This window comes from Anolis sagrei, chromosome 2 (genome assembly GCF_037176765.1).
Source record: "Anolis sagrei isolate rAnoSag1 chromosome 2, rAnoSag1.mat, whole genome shotgun sequence".
NCBI classification, from domain to species: Eukaryota; Metazoa; Chordata; class Lepidosauria; order Squamata; family Dactyloidae; genus Anolis; species Anolis sagrei.
Genome location: NC_090022.1, coordinates 262,524,811 through 262,541,029, shown reverse-complemented (window position 1 = coordinate 262,541,029; position 16,219 = coordinate 262,524,811). Strand labels below are relative to the sequence as shown.

Below are 16,219 nucleotides of genomic sequence, written 5' to 3'. Positions count from 1 at the left end.
AAACTACTTACTTCAACCAGTTTCTACATATGGCAAAAGTAACAGAGGACTAATCTATTGCAACGAACACTCAAGTCCTCATCTAATTTCATCAGCTTTACTCCAGCAAAATGTAATAGGAAATTAAATAAAAGCCTTACTAAATTGTATTAGATTTTAAGATGAAATACATACATCTTAATTGATAAATCAAAGAAGCAACCAAAAACTCACCTCACCAATTTGTACATGAACTTCTTTTACTGTATTTGAAAAACATTCTATTATCTCTTTCATGTGGAGGAGATGCATTTCTTCAATATCTTGAAATTTCTGCATGCACCACAAATATTTTTAATAGATAGTTTAGTACAATGTGGAAAACAGGTCATGAAAAAACAGAACTTCACATACTGAACTATAGGTACAGGCAGTACAGCCAACTTACAAACAACTCATAGTCACGAACGGGCCTCTCCTCCCTCTATCTGGCATGAAATCTTAGCACTGAACCAAAGCATGTCTGTATCTCTCTAAACACACTCCTTTCTTCCTTCTTCTTCTTATCAATATCTTTCCAAACCCCTTTTCCCTGTTCTTTATGTCGATTTCTCCAAACCTCTTTCCCCTGTTCCTATCGATCTCTCCAAAACCCCTTTCCCTTTTCTTCCTATTGATCTCTCCACCTCCCCCTTTTTTCCTATCAATATCTCCTTTGACCTCCCTGTATCTCTCCACTTCTCATCTCCTTTCCTTCATGTCTGACAGTACTGTTAATTGCCCTGGCTCAATGCAATGCAGGATTTGTCATTTAGTGAGGCAGCAACATTTTTTGACAGAGAAGGCTAAAGACCTTGCAAAGACCTTGCAAAACTACAGTTGCCAGAATCCCATAGCACTGAACCAGGGCAGTTAAAGTCACGTCAAACCGAATTCATTTTACAACATTAATAACGCCAAGGCAGCTGGGGCAGGATAAATAGGAGAGGCTCCTTGAGCAAAGGGTATCTATTTCTATGGTTTTCCTTTCTATTGCTTAGAAGCTTTGGTGTTTTTTTTTTTTTTAAAGCAATTCTAATTACAAAGGAACTACAATGTGCTTCTTTTTCCCCCAAAATTACAGAGTACACTTTTTGCTCGACCTGTCCCAACTTACAAATTCAACGTAAGAATGAACCTACAAACCCGATCTTGTGTGTAAATTGGGGAGTGCCTGAATTGGGTTTTTACTTTATGATCTAATAACTAGTTTGCTTTCAAGTTTAGGAATATGAAAATCATTACCCACTAAGTTTCAATTTGCTTACTCTAAGCAAGATTAAATATAGACACAACTGACAGAAAATAAGGCTTCAGTTTACCTGTGCAGTTTCAGTCATTTTGTGTTCAAAATCAGATTTTGCTGCAGCATACTTTTCTACATAAAGTCTGTAAGCATCAGTAGCTTTCTTGGATTTTACTGCTGCCTGAAGAAATAACAAAGTTTGAGTATAACGTACGAAAAAAATCATACAATATAATTCCTGCCTGTGTGTGTGTGTGTGTAAGTCACCTGTCAACTTATGGTGGCCCCATGAACTTCCGAGGGTTTTCTTAGGAAATGAATATTAAAGAGGGAGTTTTGTAAATTCGCCCCACTGAAATATAGCCTACAGCATTTGATATTAGTCTGTAGTCTCCCATCCAAGTATTAACCAGGGCTGATCCTGTTTCAGGTTCAGCCAGGACCTGGTGTCTTTAGAATATTTAGGCCCTGACTTGACTACTCCCCCCCCCCCCCCTTTTTATGTGTGTAAAGATTTGCTAATTCACAATAAATCCCAATTGTCACCACACGAGGGCTCACAGTAACAACATACCATATAAAATGCTGCTCCAAAAATCACCTTCATTTTCCCATATTGTGAAGACAGGCAGCATATTAACGTAAACTTACATAAAGCAAGAAGTCAATATCAAGAGTATTGTTTGATTTAATTACATAGCTAAAGCCAAAGGATGGCTGCTAATATTGTCTAACATATTTTAAAATTAACTCAGCAATTAACTAAGGCATGGACCACTGTGGCCAAGTCAGGCTTTTCGAGATACATAATTGCATACATAATTGAACTGCCATATATGTATTTGAATTTCCATTAAGAAGTCTTTCATTTTAGTTACATTGTACAAAATTAGTATACCAACACATTCATTAAATTTTCCAACTAGCATTTAGGGTAAATTTGACTTCAAACATGGAAATCAAAGAAACAAAATCTGGGATTAGCAAAGGGATAAAATACACAATGTATACAAATGCCCCTACAAAATCAATGAAGAAGTCTTGCCTATTTATGGTATCAGAGTCTACTGCACATCAGGCAATACTTAAGTTAGGCAGATTTCTGATTATAAGATTTATTCTGCTATTCTTTGTATTTGTTCACCTGTAAATACAGCCAAAGCAAAATAATGTACAATTTAAATTAAAGAACAACGTGCCTCTGAGAACACTGCAAATCTAACCATTCATTTGTAGTGTTTGAACAGATTTATTTCTGGCTATCAAATCATTTTCAGCAGTGGCCAGATTATGGTAGAAAAAGTTATTTTCTCACAACCTTGTTAATACAACTGGAAATCAAAAACCTCTGCGGGTTAGCAGATATCGATCCACCAGCAGATGACAAAGAATGCTCCCCAGATACTTAATAGGTTATAATTTATTTTTGCTGATTATTGCTTTAAAGTATCTGACATAGTAACCTGAAAGGAGTTTAAAAGGTTAATTATTCAAAGAAGCCCAGTGAAACTTTCTTGTGTGCGGTATATTTTCATAAGATTATATTTATCAAAGATTCTACATACAAAGAACTGCATTTAAATATGTGCACACACAACTGAAACCAATAAGCAAATAGGGTAACATGCCATTACTCTAATTAATATTGGCTGTTTCATAACAATTAAGACATTTATTGGGTTGCTGTAAGTTTTTCGGGCTGTATGGCCATGTTCCAGAAGCATTCTCTCCTGATGTTTCGCCTGCTAGATTTATTGGCAGGCGAAACGTCAGGAGAGAATGCTTTTGGAACATTGCCATACAGCCCAAAAAACTTACAGCAACCCAGTGATTCCGGCCATGAAAGCCTTCGATAACACAAGACATTTATTACTTTTCATTCTGGAAACAAAACAAAAGAAGCAATTCTGCAAGTAAGTTTTCTATTTTGCACAAATATACCACAAAGAAAACAATTCCATAACTGTTACCTTGTCTATTTCTCTCTGTGTTGCACCTTCCTTTTTCAAACGCTCTTGTTCCACACATTTTGAATTGTAGTTTTCTTTTGCTTTTTGGAGGGCCTGGGTAATACTCTGAATGGTTTGCACTGCTTCCAGAGTCCCTGAAACTTCTTCTTTAGTCTGCAAAATATTACATGTGTGTCAAACATTGCCAATTATTTTGTCAGAAATCATTAAAATTTATTAAACAGTATACACAACCTTTTTATGAGCTTTGATTTGTTCATCTCCATATTTCTGTACTTCTTTAATTAGTTCTTGCAACTTCCGAACAAGTTCTAAGTGGCAGCTTGCTAATTTTTCCGTTGATGATTTGAAAACTTCCCATACTGGTGAAAATGTCCTAATAAGAATAAAAAAATACACTTAAGTATAAACAGCTTCTAAGCATTTCCAAAAAAGTTCAGTGTAGATGTTTTTATAGTGTATGGTATCCTATTGGTATAGCATACTATTTATCTTTTACCTGTTAACAAACAAAACAAATGTAAATACCATTCTTATTCATATATTCTCATGCCAAAATGGACTATGAACCAAAGATTCAATAGCTACTGCTAATGCTGCTAATGATCAATGCGGTTGAATACAATTTGTTGAACTCTTATAGAAATAAAATAATAACACTGACATTTTAATTTCTCCTTATTTTTTTTCAGATAGAAAGAACAATTTCACTTGCAATCTCAGCCTTGCAAATCCTTTCAGATTCTGGAGATCTGGTATGCATTAGAACTGTGACATGTGGACTGAGACAACGGAGGCACTCACAAAATGCAAGTATTCCTGCTCAAATATTTGCAAACATAACTCTGCTTGCCACAACCTCAAGAAAACTGCCAAGAAGTAACAACAGTAATGTCTTATTTCTTCAGATATATTTCTAAATACACTAGGCCTGCATATTATACAAGGGGTCAATTCCATGCCCTTTGTGTAACAATGATTTTTGTGTATTAACTGGAATACTTCCTCCTAGTTAGTATGCTGCTGCAAGCTGAAAATACTGTACAGTTCATAGTTTAATATTCCCCTTCCTTCACCTGCAGCCTCACGGACAGGAGAGAAGCTGAAGGGAATATTCACATGTTGGGGAACAGCTCCCTGGTGTCTGGCTGTGCGGATCCATACATTTGTCTCAGTTGAAAAAAGAGTCAGTCCTTGGCAGAAAGAAATAGATGGAGGTCCAACTGCATTTCTCTCTGCAGAAAAAAAGTGTGCTTCCCTTCTCTGTAGGGAGAAATGACAAAAGACTGGTTGCTTTTCCAGGCATTGGTCACTTCTCTCCATCAAGAATGGAGACAGATTCCTTTCTCAGCAGATAGAAGCACAGGGAGACTTTAGTCATTTCTTTAAGCAGAGAAAGGAGACAAACTCCTTTCTCAGAAAAAAGACATGGATGGCTTCACACAGTTGATTTGGCACCTGCTGATCTGACACCCAAAGTTACTTTTGGGAGTTAATTATTGGGAGTTCACCTGGCCCTCAGCTGTCTTTGCCTTCGTCCATGGAGAAGGTTTTCACATATAATTGAAAATGTGTACTACAAACTCACGTAATATGCATGTTTATTGTACTCAAACAGTAGAAAAGGCAGAAACGTGACCAGCATTTAGTTTATCGGTTCAACACTTCTCAGTGTAGAAAAGAAAATCTGTGGAAAATCTGCGGACGTCCTACTTTTACACATCAACTTACCCAATTTGTGAATAATTACTTGCTGATTTGGCTAGTTTTGTCATTGATCTTGAATATGTTTCTTCTATTGCAGCCCTATTAACAACAAAGAATAAAAATAATATATCCTAAATATAAAATTAACATATATACTTGAGTATAAGCCAACCCATATCCATCCATCCATCCATCCATCTAGCTATCTATATATAAAAGCCGAGGCACCTAAATTTACCACAAAAAAACTGGGAAAACTTATTGACTCAAGTATAAGCATAGGGTGGGAAATGCAGCAGGGACTGGTAAATTTCAAACGAAAATAGATACCAATAAAATTACATTAATTGACCCAACATCTTCCCCCCAGGATCCTCACTCGAGTATAAGCCAAGAGGGCCTTTTTCAGCATAAAAATGTGCTGAAAAACTAGTCTTGTACTCGAGTATATACAGTAATACAGAACTTAAGTCAGCCATACTTGACTTAACAACAACTATTTGAACAACCTCAGAATTGATAGCGTTAAAATTAGTCAAAAGAAGATTTAAAGAGCATTGTTCTCAATATTGGTTTGATTTCTGAATTTTTATTCATATCATTAGAAATAGTTTTTTATTTTTAATATTTAAGCAAAATAAATGTAAAATCTAAATTGCCAACTTGAGTCTTTATAATAGAAAAAGGCAGAATAAATATAAAACAAAAATAATTTTTAAAAGTAAAAACATGTAGTATGTATATTGTTCTTCATCATAACTTGGATATACAAATATCAATTCAAGGTATATACCATGATATCATTTAACAAAAATATATTGTTCTAGAACTAGGGGAGTCTGATCTACAATGTCACCCAGAATTTACAGACAAGAACTTTGTACCCTTATTTTTTTTTTCAGTCACCACTATCTCAAATAAATGCAAAACTCAGCCATTGTGACCATCAGATCATTAAAAAAAGTCACAATAGCACCATGCATTATGCTATGCAGTAGATATAAACAATGCATCTTATCAGATGTAGCACACCATAGTCAGAGTCAACTTGGCAGGCATATAAAAGCATTGACCACAGCAATAACAAAACAAAAACAAAGATGGTGTAATCAGTAAGCTGAGATGTCCTGGTCAACTAAGTTCTCACTCTATACAATTTGATCTAATATATACCTCGCAAAAATATTCCTCTAGGAGGCAACTAATTTTAGATCAGCTGCATGGTTGATTCCCTAATGTCAAGGATGTTGCAATGACATTTTAAGGCAGGTTTAAGCCAGGAAATATTTGATTTTCAGAAATGCAGTTTAAAGCATTTAAATGGATTTTAGTCTCTAAGAAGTATCCCATGATGTCAAAAACAGTTGGAATGTAAACTCAGATTTGTTTAGACAACTTGACAAGCAGAAACATTATACCTAAGAGGTAAACTGATATGCTCTAAGATATCTTTGACCATATTCAAGGAGAGTGAATCTTGTGATTCAAATTACAGCATCAGTTTTGTATTAGATGAGGCCTAATGAAAATTATACAACACAAGAAAATATTCTCTGTCTAAAAACAACATGCTATCTATCACTAAATCCAGTGGTCTAATAACCGAGCAGATCTTTGGTAAACATGGACAGAGACATCAAATTATCTAAGGAAGAAAAAAACAAAGAAATGGGACAAATTCTGAAACAGGAAGCAAGAATGGATAGATGCACAATTAAGCTATTTTAAAACTTTACATACATTGTCATTAAAATATATCTGTCTCATCTTTTGTTAAAATGTGCAAGATAGGAACCATTTTAAAAAGAAAAGTTGCATCATTCCATTTATACTTCAATACTCCATCAATATCTGTCAAGTTACTAGAAATTGATGCTTGCATCTGTGAAGGTAAATTTAGAATGAAAAAGCAGACATTCCCAATTTTTATTATGCTGATTTATGTCTGATTTCCTCTTAACTTTTTAATCAACTGAATCCAATTCAAATTTTATATAACTGTCTTCTCAAATAGCTCACTTTTCTCACTATGCACTTTAAGTTCAGTCTGCAGTTAACAAGTAACTTAGAATCCAAAACAAAACCTATTCTATTATTAAGTCAAACTTCATAGGACCTTAAATGAAAAATGCCTAGTAGGCACAGTATTGCAATTTGAGGTTGCAATTCAAAGAATACCTTTCTAGAAATTAGTTTCCATTGAAATAAGAGGAACTGACTTCCAAGTAAAAACACCTAAGAGTTCATGTGTTAACTAAGAATGTGTTACACGTGGAAAAATAATCTGAGAATCTTCCTCAAAAATATGGCATTTATATTTTGTTAAAACCCTAGTTTAGGGATTCCTGCTGTAGACACAGAGGATGCCAGATTGGTTTGCATTAAGCTTAGTACAATGTATATGTAACAGTAGGGTTTTTTTTTTAAAAAAACTGAATTTTTGTTATTTCAAAAAAAATTCTCCACAAAGGGGATGAGGGTTGTGGAGCTCTGGTTAGTAAATTAGAATTATATAAATGTCCACTATGTCACCAAGGAAGAGGAAAGGGATGGAGGGAGAAGAGAAACCTTATATTTGTTATAATTATTACATCTATATCTTCATGCAACCGTAGTTTGGGGGGGGTACTCTGAGAAACGTTCTTCAACCCTAGGATAGTTTCTAATGGCTCAGAGAATCTGTATTGGGAATAAGTCTTCTACTGACGGGAGGGTTCTATCTGACCCCGAAGATCCAAGACAGGCAGAATACAACAAAAGCTCAAAACGCTTCTGCCCTGCACACTTGCTAGGGTTAGGGGCACAGTTCCCCAGTGAAATAATGTAAATTAAAAATCTGTTTTTATTTCAGAGAACACCTAACTAGGAACCTGTAGACCCTCTAGCACACTGGTTCTCAACCTGTGGGTCCCAAGATGTTTTGGCCTTCAGCTCCCAGAAATCCTAACAGCTGGTAAACTGGCTGGGATTTCTGGGAGTTGTAGGCCAAAACACCTGGGGACCCACAGGTTAAGAACCACAGCTTGAGCATGACTCTGTTGAAATATGATCATACAGTCCCACTGGAGAACCCACATATTCCTAAAGAGGTGTTCTCTCTAGGTCTTCCAATGTGACTCTATGGTCAACTTCCAGAGGAATTTCCACTGGAGGACATAGATTCCTAGAGATAACACTTTAATCAAATCTGTGAATAATCAAATTAGTAAAAGTCAAACTCATAAACGTGGTGGGACAACTATAAAGCATATCAATTTGAATGCATCATGTGCATTTCTTGGTGGAAAATAGTTTATTCTTTTAATCAAACCAGACTTGCATACAGTTTTAGCAGAGAAAGCAAGCTGTGGTTGTGTATCGGCTTAGTTGTGAAATAATAATTTCAATTCTATTTTGCAAAATCAGCATAAATATTTTAAATCCTTTCTTTATTTTGCTGACTAAAAAGTTATTTCAAAGGATAAGCTGTGATGGAAAGAACTCCCAACTCTCTGGTATTTGACTAAGTATTACTAGTCTAGGCTTGCCGATAAAACCCCTTATTCTCTTCGGATTCCACTTTTGTAATTATGGAAGCAGATCTGCTAGTCTGGTTCAGTACATTTAGATGTGGCTATAATCATAATATGATACTCTGACATGGCAGACTTGTTATGGAATTGCCCCATGAAAAAACTATCTTCTCCACTGGGACACAATTCTCACTCCCAGTTGTACACTTACACAGTGCAACTCTTTCAAGAGTATTACCATTCTCTGAAAGCATTTTTGAAGTCTATGTATATATAGTGTATAGTTCAAAGGACTAAAGGGTCCTTTATTCAGAAAAGGAATGGTTGCTTTCCTGTAACTGTGTTTCTTCGAGTGGTTATCTGTAATATTTGCACTTATGGTACTTCCTATGCCTCACCAGTGAGCTTCGGAATCCTCTAGACAGCTGAAAGTCTTTGGGCTGCAGCTCCGCGCACCTTTTTCAGGAGGTATATAACCAGTGGGAGTGACTGTAGCCTCAGTTGCTGTGCCACAGAGCAGCAGCGACAGAATCAAGGCATGACAGAAAGTGGGGAGGATGGACAGGGACTCATTCTGGTCACGTAATTCTGTTGCTGCTACTCTCCCTTACTCGCTCTCTGGTGATGGGAGTTGGAGAAGCATGCCCTCTGTATTGGTATAACTGCATCTAAAGACCATGTGATTTACGTTACTCTGAAGGACTGTTATTTTTGACTACAAGCTTTTTTCTGTTTTTGAACTCTGCTGCGTAAATTTACTTTTCCTCTTTTGTGCCTTGTTACTGTGTCCTTAGTGGACAAGCTTCTGCATTAACCGCAAAAGAGTAGACATTTAAAGTAGTCAATACAGTTTGTTTCAAGTTTAAGGAGGGAAGGGTACAAGCCTTATTCAAACAATACAGTTCAATAAGCCTGAAGCCCAAAGTCAAAAACCAGTCCAAGTCAAAATAACTATGAGAAAAAAAACCCCACAGAGTCTCAAGGTAAGTTGCTGACACATTCCAAGCTGCTGCGATGTCAGCGGATCACAGGAACCGAGGCTACAGCCCCTCACATTGGTTATATTTCTCCTGCGGAGGGTGGGCGGGGCAACAGCCAGAAGACTTTCAGCTGTCTAGAGGATTCCGAAGCTCACTGCGCAGAGGCAGGAAGTAGCATAAGTGCGACTTTCACAGAGACCACGAAGAAGAATCAGTCTTCACCAAGACAGTAAAAACCATTCCCTTAAACCAGTGGTTCTCAACCTTCCCAATGCTGCAACCCCTTAATACAGTTCCTCATGTTGTGGTGACCCCCAACAATAAAATTATTTTAGTTACCACTTCATAAGTGTAATTTTGCTAATGTTATGAATCATAATGCAAATATCCGATCTGCATGATGTGTTTTCATTCACTGGACCAAATTTGGCACAAATACCTGATATGCCCAAATCTGAATACTGGTGGGGTTGGGGGAAGTGATTTTGTCATTTGGGAGTTGTAGTTGCTGGGATTTATAGTTCACCTACAATCAAAGAGCATTCTCCACCAGTGATGGAATTGAACCAAACTTGGCAGACAGAACTCAAATGACCAACAGTAAATACTGGAAGGCTTTGGTGGGCATCGACCTTGAGTTTTGGAGTTGTGGTTCACCTACATCCAGAGAACACTGTGAACTCAAACAATTGATTGATCTGAACCAAACTTGGCACGAATATTCAATATGCCCAAATGTGAAAACTGGTGGAGTTTGGGGGAAATAGACCTTGACATTTGGGAGTTGTAGTTGCTGGGATTTATAGTTCACTTACAATCAGAGCATTCTGAACCTCACCAACAATAGAATTGGGCCAGACTTCCCACACAGAACCCCCATGAGCAACAGAAAATACTGTGTTTTCTGATGTTCCTCACCGACTCCTCTGACACCATCAGGGGTCCCGACCTCCAGGTTGAGAAACACTGCCTTAAACTGTTTATGCTTTACAATGAATGCTAATGAGGAGATATCTAATCTGAGAGAACTTCAGTAAGTATGTTGTAGCAATAGTGAATCAGTATTTGTAACTGATCCAATGAAGATTACAACACTAGTGAACGGCGGACTATCATGTGACTGTGCTTCTTATCACATGTAACATTATATACTGTATTTTCACCATGATTAGCAAGCTCCAAATGAAGGAGCTAACTATCACAAACTATCATAAAAGTACATTAAGCACTGGAAACACACCCACACCTGCTCTCAGCATAAAATGACTCCATACTTTCAACAGGATTTCTTCTTTAACATTTATACAGTAACTGCACTGAAAATTATTTACATATTAGTCACATTCTTTTTTTAAAAATCCCCTAATAATTTCATTTGGTTGATGCCGTTTTCTCCATTAAATTGGTGGCCAAAAATATACTGTTGGGCCAAGAAAAGCTAAAAATGGGGTGTGCCAAAACACTCTGGGCTTTGGTGCATCCCTACCCCCCTTTACAATGCTGGATTTCAAAAGACAGCACAGGGCACACGTCAGGTGCTAGGCTTTTTATCTATTGTTAACAGTCATTTGAAATAAAATTTAAATTGATAAAAAATGATCAAGCATCCAAACAACAAAACACACACACTGGAATGAAGACTTCCCTCTGAGTAAACAAATATAGAATTATGCTGTAATAGTGTCACACAGCCATATTAGCTTATATACTAGTTGGGCATGATCATTTTTTTAAAGTTTCAAACAATATAGCAAGAGTATTGAAATAATAGTCTGTAATATATCACGATTTAAAGCATTCAAATATTTGTAAAATGCCAACATAAGAAGATAACAAGGACACTTACCTTTCTCTTATAAAATCTGCTAGCTCTTTTGTAGATACATGTCCGTGTTTCATGTTATGATAGAGAACATCAAAGCCATTGTTCCTTTCCCCCTAAGATTAAAACAAAGCCATCAAAGTTTTGTCATAGTTTGGGGGGGGGGGGTCAAGCTACATAGAATGAAAAACAGAATTACGTAAGCTTAATAGCATTGTTTACATTTTTTTTTCTATCTTGTTTTCCATCTTGTGTTACTAAGGGTTTCTCATCCAGAGATAATCCCAGATACTGAATCAGCATTTCAGTAGTTCATGAACTAGAAAATATATTATGCAATGAAGTATAATATGAAGCTATATTGCCTAATATTCTCAACATCTGTATACTGATGTTATGTGGCCTGCAAAGATCATGCATAGTGCATGGGCATGCATGATGCCTACAGAAGTCAATACGTAGGCAAAATTTGAGATTGAGAATGAATGAACATTTTTATCCTCTCTGTAAGGTTTATGATACAACACACTAGAACCTAGATGGGCAACAATTATTAAATATTTATATTGAAGTATGGCAATCTGCATTATAAACTTTATTAAACCTAATGATAGCATGGAAAGAAAAATAGCTATGTAAACATTTTTAAGTGACTAGAGTATTTGGACAATCAGTACATAACAGGAAACATATTTCAGGAATTCCTTATTTTGTTAATGTAAGATATATATATATATATATATATATATATATATATATATATATATGGTTGGCAGAATAGATAAAAGGCATCACTTTGTTCCCCTAACAGATTATCCAGTTTTTAAAATTTCTCTTTAGCAGTAGAGCAACCTTTCTTTAGGAAAAAATGTTTTTTGCATATACATATAACCTTCCTTCCATTTTTCAGTTTGTAACACTACCTGCCATATTTGTCTATTACAAGTTAAATACAGAAAAAGAAGTTAAAAAATAAAGTGACTTTAAATATAAAATATTTAAACAAATAGATAATTTGTAGTTCTGAGTTCAAAATTTCCAAACTTTTACAGCCCGCACACTCAACTCCTCTTCAGCATCTTGACCTTAGATTAGTGAAAACAACGCATATCCCTTAAAAATATACTGCATCAAAAAAGGCAATGCCAGTAATCAGTGACCACCCCACCCTGCTTCTAATTCTCTAATGGCAGGACTGATATTTAGTTAACAAAAACTAGTCATAAAGATTGCATATGCCATGTAAGAAATGTTTTTCCAATACCCTTAACTGAGCTATTTAAAAAGTAATAAAATGTACTTCAGGTAATCAAAATATTTTGAAAAAATCAACCTTCACATCAAAATTATTTTAGTGATATATTTATCACATTTTTAAATATTTACTACTTAAAAAGTGGCTTTTATTTTCAGGAAAAAATAAGAAACTGAAAATGTATCGTCGAAGGCTTTCATGGCCGGAATCACTGGGTTGTTGTATGTTTTTTCGGGCTATATGGCCATATTCTAGAGGCATTCTCTCCTGACGTTTCGCCTGCATCTATGGCAAGCATCCTCAGAGGTAGTGAGGTCTGTTGGAACTAGGAAAATGGATTTATATATCTGTGAAATAACCAGGTTGGGACAAAGGACTCTTGTCTGTTGGAGCTAGGTGTGAATGTTTCAACTGACCACCTTGATTAGCATTTGATGGCCTGGCAGTTGTTTGGTGTGGCTTGTTTTTGCCTGGGGCAATCTTTTGTTGAGAGGTCCTTGTTTGTATCCTCTCTGTTGTTTTGCTGTTGTAATTTTAGAGTTTTTTTAATACTCGTAGCCAGATTTTGTTCATTTTCATGGTTTCCTCCTTTCTGTTGAAATTGTCCACATGCTTGTGGATTTCAATAGCTTCTCTGTGTAGTCTGACATGGTGGTTGTTAGAGTGGTCCAGCATTTCTGTGTTCTCAAATAATACGGCCATATAACCTGAAAAAACCTACAACAACCAAGAAACTGAAATGTTGTATCATACTAATTTCTGCACGGCTAGAGAGTCCCAGATATATATTTGCTATGTGTATTTTATTCACACATATGTCTTAAAGATAGAAACAGTTGTAGCAATTCCTTAGATAATTAATTCCGTGAAGCAATACATTTTTAGAAAAAGAATGCTTTCCGCAGAAAAATATAACAATTTTAACAAATGATAGATCCCCTTCCATTTTGGAAATTTTTCTATGCCTCACCTCTGCTATTACTATAGCATAAATATCACAACAATCTTTTATCACAAAAACATAAGACATAGTCTGAAACAGTATAGGGATTTGCAGGTTAGACTAGAATCAGCCACCTGGCCCCAAATCTCTACTCAGTCACCATGCTTTCTGGATTGCTTTGGAAGTTCCAATCTCTCATCTTAAACTACTACACTGGAGAAATATATAAACTGCTCATACCTCCATGAAGGATGATCAGTGAAAATAAAAAAATAAAAAAGAAAAAAGTAGGATCCAAACTGTTTTTATGGGGAATAAGCTATTTAATTAATTTGGGGGTGAGAAGGGTGGCATATAAATGTAGTAAATAAATAAATAAATAAATAAATAAATAAATAATTATTATTATTCCAAACCATTTCATGCGTCTGCATGTTTTTAACATGGCAAGGAAAAGATCACATGAGGTTGTAACCAGACTTTTATCTAAAGCAGAGCTTGGCAAATTAACAAACTCCCTTCAATCCTCATGAATAGTGAATAATGAAGAATGCTGTGATTTGCAGCATAAAAAAGATCAAGATAGACACAGTTTGATTCCACATACATATGGCCTACTGAAAAAAGACAGATTGTACAGTGATATCCTTAATAGCTTTCTTCACTACCAAATATGTCTCCATCTTACAAGTATGCTTGTCTGCCAAGACAATGGGCATATCTGTTAAGTTGTCACTTCGGATAAACACAATGAACAATTAATAAGTTCAGGTTTATTGATGGCTTGGTTCTTCCCCAGTCCCCAATTTCTGCATAATCGCACCTGATCAAAAAGGCTAAAAAAACACAAATGCTGACAACCCTAAAATGGTATCATGATTGGTATGACTTTATTTTAACAAACGATAATTTAATTTAAACTCCAGAGATTAGAATTCTGAAAAATGGAAAAATGATAACAAACAAACTATTTTGGCCTGTTGCTTGCCTGTATACTTGTAACATGTAACTATGCTTTGCATTTTAAACAACAATTGATGCAAACTACAGCTCATCGCAATTACAAATACACTGTAGAGTAACATTCTATAGGTGGGCAACAGAAGCTTCTGAAGCCTGAAGACTCGTGTGACTTACAGGAGCAGTAGTTGCCAACCCTGTAGTTCTGGATTAGAAGTCTCAGTGGTTCAAGGCAGGAAAACCACACAGCAGGTAAGAAAACCAATCAGGCCTATGTATTGCCTATCACTGTTGTTCTGAACCAATGTGAATACCGATAGAATAAGCTATACAGTGTTCAGTCATGTCTCTTACAAACAAACCAATGCCTCCTAAAAATGTGAAGAAAAGTAATTGGAAGCTGTTTATTGAGGGAGTTAGATAATAAAATCTGGTAAGATTCATAAGGCTCTGGGGAGGGGCAATTAGCTTGTTTAAAACTATGGCTGCACTCTTGTATTTTTTAGCAATAAACATCACTGGGTATGATGTTCAACATTTCTTGCCACAAAAGGTTGACACCTTTTGGGCATGCCTGGAGGCCGGATGCAGCCCTCACAAGGCTTTGGTGTGGCCTGCAGAGGCTTTGAGAGGGAGGTCACATGCAGTGCTACAGCAGAATAGCAATCGGAGTGCGCTGTTCCCTCCTCCAAGTGACAAAGGGGACACTCCAATAGATTTAATCAGGAAGCTGGAAATACTGGTCTCGGTAGGAAACATGGCCTGGGAAAGTTGTTGGACTCAGGTTGGAGTAGTGGAGATGAATTTTTAAGGAGTATCAGACCTTTATTCAGGGAGGCTGGAATCTTGGGCTCCAAGTTATGTTAAAATTTAACATTTGATTGCTGTTTCAGAGGGAGAAGTAGGCAGTTAAGTAGATGACTGGTTTTCATGTTTATGTATAATTGATTATACATTCCAGCATTGAATGTTTGCTGTATATATGTTGTGCTCCGCCCTAAGTCCCTAGCAGGCTGAGAAGGGCAGAATATGAATGTTTTAAATAATTAAATAATAAATACAAAAGAGCCTCAATTTTTGCCTTTGCTGCTCTTCCTTTCTCTTTGCCTCTGCCATCTCCTTCTCATCTGAAGTCAAAATCACCTTTGCTTGCAAACCGCTTGAGGCAGTAAAAAGCTATCAGCAGCCTGAAGAGGATTCGCCTATTTAATTTTGTCCCTTTATTTATGCCAAGTTGTGCAGGCCTACCCAAAGGACCCGCTACCTGAAATGCTAACTGTTGGCCATGTTTGCTCATGAGGAAGTTGTTCACAGACATCATAGGCCTGATCTTACAATATCTCACATTGCTCTCTGAAGAATTTAGAACACAGCTCTTGTATCTCAAAGATTTGTTTCACTTGTCCGCTGATCATATCATACATAAAGCAAGATTAGATTGAGAGAAAGGAGAAATAAAATTGGAGGAAATAATATTAACAATTTAAGATACACTGATGATATCATGCTAGCAGAAAATAGCAAAAGCTTGGAACAATTATTGCCAAGCTTAGAGTGTGACAGAAACATAGCAAATAAATAAATAACAATTACTGAAGAAAGTTAAGAAAAAGTGCAAAAGCAGGTTTACAGATGAACATTAACAAAACAGAAATAATGATCACAGATAATTCACATTATTTCCAAGTAAAAAATGAAGACATTGAAATAGTTGAAGATTTTCCTTATCATTGCACAGTCGTTAATAAGAATGGGGTCTGCAATCAAGAAAGCTGAAGAAAACCAAGACTTGGAAGAGCAACTATT

At 36.2% G+C, this 16,219-nt stretch overlaps 1 protein-coding gene across 2 annotated transcripts in view; it reads right to left on the bottom strand.

Annotated features, from left to right (window-relative positions):
- Nucleotides 1-16,219, bottom strand: part of FCHO2 (FCH and mu domain containing endocytic adaptor 2) — an 80,859-nt gene that overhangs the window by 49,856 nt on the left and 14,784 nt on the right. For both annotated transcript variants that reach the window (XM_067464566.1, XM_067464567.1), the window contains exons 2-7: nt 11,280-11,371; nt 4,966-5,040; nt 3,469-3,610; nt 3,235-3,387; nt 1,341-1,445; nt 214-312 (exon numbers count right to left, since the gene is read on the bottom strand). In XM_067464566.1, the coding sequence (XP_067320667.1) occupies nt 214-312; nt 1,341-1,445; nt 3,235-3,387; nt 3,469-3,610; nt 4,966-5,040; nt 11,280-11,371 (666 nt within the window). The remainder of the gene's footprint in view (nt 1-213; nt 313-1,340; nt 1,446-3,234; nt 3,388-3,468; nt 3,611-4,965; nt 5,041-11,279; nt 11,372-16,219) is intronic.